We start from the raw sequence: 8,337 nt of genomic DNA, 5'->3' as shown, positions 1-8,337 counted from the left end.
GATTTTTTATAACTTAATATGACTTAATGTTAATTTTTTATGATTTGATGTGGCTAAATGTTGATTTTTAATGACTTGATGTGGCTTAATCTTTATTTTTTATGATACAAGGTATATGTAATTTACTAAATAATGTTAGAAAATAGGAAAAATAAAAAATAACACTTGTTCGCCTTGGCGCTTAGACAACCCTCCGCTGCCTTGGTTTGCCTTGGCGCCGTGACAACTATGGGTGTTGCCTAGGTGTCATGCTCTTTATTGGGTCCAAAGCGACAACATGCGTTGTTGACACTTCATGAATTTACGTTCATTTATTTATTGTTTGTTTTTTGATGAACATACTTATATCTTATGCTTTGTTTATTATATGTTGGTTTCTCATATTTGGTCATTACTAGCATAATTATATCATATCACATTGATATGACTTCTATGTTGCATATAAGCATACTTATTTAAAATTATCATTGCTATATGTAGTCATACACTGCATGCCTAGGGCACCTAGGCAGGTGCCTTGTTTCCTTGGTTCGCCTCATTGATGTGACAACTATGAAATTCCTAGTCATGCTTTATTGGCATATCTAATCATGTCATCATATTTATTACCGCTGGTTATTTTTTTGGAAACTTCTTACTGTCAAAATATTTTACTCTATCATTTTCACTAGGAACTTATTTTTGTCAAGATGAATGTTAGATAATAAACCTCAAGACACTTTTGGGTCTCCAACACATAGTTGAAGGGCTGGCACAACCTAGTGCACTTGAAGATTGTTGTGGGTGGTTCAAGTTATCATCCCCAACCAACTTAACAAAAGTCTGTCAAGTGTCTAGTTTAGACTACAACAACAAAAACAACATCAAAGCCTTTTCCCAACTAAATGGAGTCGGCTACGTGGATCCACGATAGAGCAAGATAAAAGCAAAAGAAAGATAAGGAGCACGAAAAAGAAAAGAAACATGTCAAAGAACATCTCCGGGACATCCCACCTGAATGTGATTGGTAACATGGATCTTAGCCCTCCAAACAGCTCTATTTGATGTCATACTAAGATCTAAACCTAACTTTTGCATGTATTTCCTTACCAACTCTTCGATGGTGATTTTGGGCCTGCCCCTAGTTCTTTTAGTTCCTTCCATTTGTATTTGATCACTCCTCCTAATAGGTACATTCAAAGGTCTACGCTGAATATGACTAAACCACCTTAAATGACATTCTCTGAGCTTGTCTTGAATCGGAGCAACTCCCAAATCCACTCTAACCCGGTCATTCCTCACTCTATCCCTCCTAGTATTGCCACACATCTACCTCAACATCCTCATCTTTATTACACTCAACTTATCTATGTTATGCTTCTTTACTGCCCAACATTCCGCCCCCATACATCATGCCCGGTCTTATGACTGTCCTCTAGAATTTTCCTTAAGCTTTAAGGGTATACATTGATCACACAACACTCCAGAATGCACCTCTCCACTTCATCCATCCTACTTTAATTATGTGAGCCACATCATCGTCTATCTCACATTCTTTGTTTATGGTTGACCCTAAATATTTGAAAGAATCACTTTGTGGGATCGCTCTCTGCTCAAGTTTCACCACATCATTATCCGTTCTTGAGTGACTAAAGTTACACACCAAATACTCCGCCTTTGTTCTACTTATCACAAGATGGAGTATATAGTTTTCCTTGAAGCAATGGATTAGTTGCCGATCATCTTCCAAATGTTACTGACCGTTGGTTAACTTAGGACCCCTATGGGTATCCTATACAAGAAAACAAAAAACATGTACAAAAGTTGAAAATTGTTATTGGGTGGTAGTTATTATTATAAAATTATCATCATTATTATTGTAAAATCATATGGTCTGTGCATCAGCAAATGCATAGGGTTACTCCATCCACATGCTGCTGATCATGTGCCTATTGTTTAATCCAGCTAATTTAGAACAGCCAATGCTCGTATATGTGATAAATCAAAACAGGGCTGATTAATATAGAAAATTATTTGGGCGAAGGAAGTATAACTGAGCTTCAAGCAAAGAAGATGGGGACTTCAAGCCCTCGCAAATTCAATGGTCTAACCAGGAAGAAGCACCTAGATGTACACTCTTAGGCCCTGGACCGAAATTGTTACTTGATTAGTCACATTTCCAAGCCCATAGGGAAGGATTTCTCCTCCTCCAATTGTTGGGAGAGGTTGTCACTTTGTCAATTTTATAAAGAAGCACGATAGTTGGAGATTGCGGTCAACCAAGGAACCTTTGGGATGTACTATTTTCTCACACAGGGATCCATATTCTATATACAGAAAACTTTTATAATGTGAAATAGAGGGTTTTCCATTTTTCTAGCTATATATTGGTTATTCAACTTCTGGTAATGATGCAGCTTTCAAATCTCTGGGGAAGCTGATGCTGGGTGTAGGATTGATGCTGGCATATCATTGCGATCGATATGGTATTTCTTTATTTTTGTAATTTCTGTAGTCATAGTTCTAAATATTCTCATTATTCCCAATTTTGAAACTACTGTTCAGTAGTTCGGCATAGGTCTCTGGAATAACTAGAAATTGAGCATTCTTAAGTAGGTTGTTTATTTCTATTAATTTTTATTTAAAGCTACTTTGACTTTCAGTTAACTTTGTATATATTTAATCTTGAATCTGTTTCTTTTCATTCAAATGGACTTGTGAGTTACATTGACTAGAAGTTTCAATGAGCAGTATCCAGAGGGATGACAATGTATGATAGCAAAGGCCTTGAGCAGATACTTCTGAGTTCTCGGTGTCATAAAGGTCGTCTTCTATATTATTTTCCTGCAGAGCAGAGGTAATATTGTTACCTTGCTTCATAGTTCATACTCATTATCATAACTTGATCCATAATTCACTAATGGATCAGACTTGAATCAGATTGAACTTGATTGGATCATCCATGATCTGATCCAAATCCAACAATGAAACATGCTGATCCAATCTGATAATGGGCATATCCCTAAACAAATGATAATTGAATTCAATAAGGATTTTGATATCTGATTCAAGTCTGTTCCAATCCCTAAATAAATGATAAATACCTTTCTATTGATTATTGGCCAAACTTAATAGGATTTTTATAATATATATTTTTTACAGAAACAGAAGGAGAAATATTAAAAAGGATTGTACCCCTGGTAAAAGATAAAAGTCTTCAAAAAAATTCTAAAATGTATTGCTAATATAGATGTCACACACAGTTGGATTGGATCAAGGAATTACCAGATTTCATCCGATTGCTGAAAAGATCGCTCTTAATCAGATTGAATCTTGATAGGATCATATCAGAACCTTACTGGGAGGCTATAATCAGATCAGATTAAGGTCAAAATCTGATCCATTGACTGCCCCGTTAAATAAATTTTGTAGAATTCGGACTCTGTTTTCAGTAAGTGATCCTGCAGACTTGTTTCATAGTTTGATCAGCAGTGTAACTAATTTATTTGCCTCGGTCTTTCCTGGTTGCTATTGTTATTGCTTAAAGATATAAGGCATGAAGATGGTCCATTACAGTTTGTGGGGCCTTATAGTTTGATCACGTCATTAGGAATTGAATCTTTACTTCCATGGTAAGTAACTTCATGTTCTTGTCTCAAACGTTAGCGGGCTAATTATCAGTTAGCTAACTGATATAAGGTTTCACTATTCTTTCTTTCTAGGCAGGCCTCTAAGTCTATAGATGTTCCCATAATCAGTCCCCTTTCTTCAGTTTTGGCATTTGTCCATTATTGAGTATCTACTACTACGTCCTCTTTGATATAGCTTCTTTGGTGCTCTCCATCCTCCACAAGCTGGCTGATGATGAAATTAATTCTTGCTCTCATGATAGGACCTGGAAACTCAGAACATGGTCATTTAACTAATAAATCATTTTCCACATTGTTCTTACCTTCAGGAGAGTCGGAATTCCCCTTTAGAGTATTTGGAACGTTAAGGTGTCAATGAAAGTTGCATTCTTTCCGTGGACAGTGGCTTGAAACATATTCAAGCTACTGTTTGTTTATATTCTAAGGCTTCACTTTAGCCAGTAGGTGCTCTTTTTCATTTTCGTATTGAAGACTTGGGACACTTATTCATCGCTCTATAGCTGCTTTTCATAAAGATTTTCAATATGGAGTTCTATCTTCCTGGAGGGCCAGCGGCTTAAATAGTGGAAGGAAGTCCGTTCTAAAGTTACTTCCTCAAGCAATATAGCCTGGGTTACCTACCCCCCCGCCCCCACCCAAAAAAAAAAAAAAAGGTCTTTCTGGTGGAGCTCTACACTTGCATTTCCAAGGGCAGTATAAGGATCCTCTTGACTTGGCAGATCTGGGATCTATTGGTTTACTCTGTCGGTTCAAGAGGTATTTGATGGAGTTTCAGCTTTCTATAGTAATTGTACTTCTTGGTTAGAAACTAGCAGTTTGTTTCTGTTGCTGTGGTTGCTGTAACTGTTGTCTATTTGCCTATTGTTTGTATTCCTTTTGAGCTTTCTGGACTTTGGCCATTTCTTTCTTTATCCCTCTAATAAAATTCCCTTCAAGAGATTTTTTTTTCTTTTGGAACCTTGCTGCACTTTTAGTTTACCTCAAACTGTATGTCCTGCCATGCTGTTTTTCAGTAGATAATCAAAGGCACTTATTATGTTTCATGGCAATTGTGTGATTTGGATAAGCTCCTTTCAGTTGAAAGATTTGAAATCATAATTTCTTGATAATATATCCAGTGGGATATCTTTAGTTGAGACGACTAGAATCATTGATTTTAGCTTTCTATGGAAGCAATTTAACAAGTAGAAACCAATCTTACAGCAACTGTACCCATGATGGTGGCTCCATGTCGTCGTGGTGTGGATGGCATACAGACCATGGCTCGCTCACAGGTGATCAATTTCTTTTTCCTATATTAGTTTTTGTTATTTCTTTTCTGCTATTACACAATAAGGCTCTCTCTCTAACTTCTTTAGGTGTGGACCGTCCCATTAATATCATAGGTGTACAACATATGCTTCCCATTTCTTCCGGTTATGTCAGTAAAGTGGGTATCTTTTCAGAAAACTTAAATAATTTACTTCTGAATCACATATTGAGTCCAAACTTTTTCATATTAGTGATAAAGCCCAGCATCTAGTCAGTCTTGGAATAAATTTTTGGAATTGCTAATTGAATATATCAATGAATGGAAATTTTTTACCTGTTTACCAGCAGGTGCAAGTTACACATGTCCATAGGATTTTTTTATTTTTTTTTTATTTTATTTTTTATTATGGTAGTAATATGATTTTTTTTGTGGGTGAATGAACTAATATGCTTTATCTAGGAACTGTCAAAGAACCTTCCTAATTAATGCACTTCAAGTGGTCATCTAGTATGGAGCGTATCGTTTAATGGGATTTAATGTCTTTAATACGCTTTTTCAATTGTGTGTCTATTAATTTCAGAACATTGAATTCCAGAGTTGCACCTTTTAAGTATGAGCTAACTTTATGTGAAGTACAGGATCTTCTGTATATCCTCCCTCGTTGGGAGATTGGATTCTCTGTGGTCTGCATACATTGACCTATGGTACTGTAGCACTCAATTGAAAGAGATCATTTCATTTGAGAATAACACTTGATGAGAGACTTTGTGTGTCATTAGCACTAAATGCTTTGATATATATTTTGGGTTCATGTGATTGGAATAATTTGGGTGTTCTTTGGGTATAGGCCATAGGCCATAGAGGATATTCTTTCATTAGTGAGCATGGTTATTCCAGTTGAATGCCTGCCAAGAGTGATGTCTGAGCTATATGAACAATAACTTCTTGGCATTCATATATCACTGGGGAAAGATGCTAATGAAGACTAAACTCAAAACAGGGAAATCCAGTTGGAATTTAGCTCAAATAGAATCACAAGTTGGATTAGGAACTCTAGAACAGAACTATAAATAAGTTAATAGATTCAGCAGATCAGAACATAACGGAACAGAATAATATTACAGCCGAAGGGCTAACTTAACATGTATATAGTAGTTTTTCCAATAATCCTACTGTCACCAGGAAAAATGGAAAGCAACAGAATTGAGCAATCGATTAGCAAAACCTGAAATCAAAACTGAACTTTAAAGAATAGATCAGTAGTTTGGAAAGCTATCTCTTTGCCACTTAACAGATTAAACATGTTTTATTGGTAATGTAGAGCTAATTTACACTAGGTAAATAAGCCCCAATAAGATAAACAACTCTCAACTAATATCAGTTCTGAATTCAGACTTAGAGATCAAATAGTTCAACAACAAAGCCTAAGGGAAAGGCTAAATTGAAGCTCACAAGTAGGGAAACTTTAGGACAGTCAAACCCGGTTTCAAGGGTCCTCAAAACACAGTTGAAGTTATACCAACAGTGGCTGGATCGGATCTGAAGTGGACGAACAGAATCAACACTCGGACTCTACAGAGTTATGATTTCAGCAGGCCAAAGGAGAATTCCTGCGGTTGTCTTTTGGGTGGTTGAAGGAGGCCTTTGGGGTGGTCTTCAAACCCTCCAAAGGGTGCTCAAAGATGCTGGAAAGATCTGGAGAAACAGCCCCTGTTGATTTACTTCCAAAAAACCTGACTGCAGAAAATCGATTCTCTGGTTGTGGCTGGTTCTTCAAGCTGATCTCTTGACAGGCTTTGATCCTCCAACAGGCTTGGTTCTAGATCTCAAACACTCTCTCACAGCAAACAAATAAAAAGAAAACAAGAAAATAAAGAGAATTTGATGGAGGGGTTGAGAAGGGTGGAAGAGAGTTAGGATGGGCATCTCACCCCTCAAGTTAATAGCTATCTCAGCCATGATTCAAGCGTAAACACTCAATTTTGATGAACTTCAATCCTCATTTTCATTATGATTAATGGGTTTAAGTAGCCTTGCAAAACTTGGACACAGAAATAACAAAAAGGGAAACTAATGGATTGGAATAAGACTTTCTAATTTGTGTCTAACTTTCTAATCAAGCTTAACAAAATTAGAAACTAACAAGTAAGAACTAATTACAAGGAAACTAACCTAAATTACAAAATAGAAACTTCTTTGACTAACAAAATAGGAAACTAGCTTGCTCTCTAAGAAAATAGGAACTAACTAAAGTAAACTAAATAGGAAACTACAAATAGAAGATATTGACCTAAAGTTACTGTTCACATGAACACTGTTTCGTGAGCAGTATTTTCTCAAATGTTGTTTTTGTCTTCTTCTTCAAGCTTTGATCTGCATCAATCAGAACTAGCAGAATTTCAAGGAGATAAATCTGGAATTATTGCAGTGACCTGAAACCCTGAACTAGAAGCATATAGCAGAAAGCAGTATACAAATTAATAGAAAGATTGAAACAGAATCAGTATAGCACTATACCCACAGGGGATGTAAGTGTTCAGATCTGACCTGTAGCTTGATAGATAGATACAGGAACTTATATTTATTAATTCAGAAAGCCTGAAAGCTTTTTTTATTCAAATCGATGGGGTCGCTTGTAGGTCTTAACACTTATTTGTAGCTTTTCTTGGAACCTGTAATTGGCTGATTAGAGCTTTTACAACATCCAACCACTAAGAAAGCTCCATTCTGATCCATTAAATCATATAGCCAATTGGAAAAGCTCTAAACTGTCCTAAAGAATTAAAAACCAAGAAAAAGATAGTCAACTCAGACTGGAAAAGATATTCCTAATTTAAGATAAGCTTTACAATAAAAAAAGAAAGAAAAAAGATTTCTAGAAGACCAAACAATTAATCCTGTATTCGTACCTCTTATCCTATCCATTGTTAGTCATCAAGCAACAAAAAAAAATGACATATTTAAGAGTAGAAAACTCCTTTGATTCTTAACCAGTTGGCTCCTTGCCACTGTGCATTAGCAGAAAAAAGTGAGTGAATAGCCAGTGCTATGCAAGTTTCTCAATCGGTTTCCTTTATCCTGTTGCATATTTCTGCAACTCAGGAAAAGAAAGGCTTCTATTCTTGTGAATTAGAAAGAACATTTTTCACTTCGCAGAAGACATGAAATTGTTATCTCTGTTGTCTGTTCTGTCTTGATTCTAGACTACTTGTACGTTATGGATTTTTTTTTAATATAATGCATGTAAAATAATGGATAAGATCAGGATTATTTATTTTCATAGTAATTTTCCTAAGAAAATAGTTTTACCAATACCACATTCTGAATGTGGATCCTGACAGGCTATATTGTTTCTGGAGCCATGCAATTGGGCATTTACAGTGTTTTGGACCTTTGGTAGCTTCTATGCTTGGTTTGCTTAGCTTCAGCAGATTTTTTCTTTTTTTTTTGTGTGTG

At 36.0% G+C, this 8,337-nt stretch overlaps 1 protein-coding gene across 1 annotated transcript in view; it reads left to right on the top strand.

The window, feature by feature from the left end:
• Nucleotides 1–8,337, top strand: part of LOC122063010 — a 46,749-nt gene that overhangs the window by 16,223 nt on the left and 22,189 nt on the right. Inside the window, 4 exon segments of the mRNA XM_042626661.1 lie at nt 2,248–2,276; nt 2,360–2,465; nt 2,731–2,836; nt 4,833–4,903. Of these exon segments, the coding sequence (XP_042482595.1) occupies nt 2,248–2,276; nt 2,360–2,465; nt 2,731–2,836; nt 4,833–4,903 (312 nt within the window).

This window comes from Macadamia integrifolia, unplaced genomic scaffold (assembly GCF_013358625.1).
Source record: "Macadamia integrifolia cultivar HAES 741 unplaced genomic scaffold, SCU_Mint_v3 scaffold1178, whole genome shotgun sequence".
NCBI classification, from domain to species: domain Eukaryota; kingdom Viridiplantae; phylum Streptophyta; class Magnoliopsida; order Proteales; family Proteaceae; genus Macadamia; species Macadamia integrifolia.
This window is presented reverse-complemented; position numbering and strand designations above follow the sequence as displayed.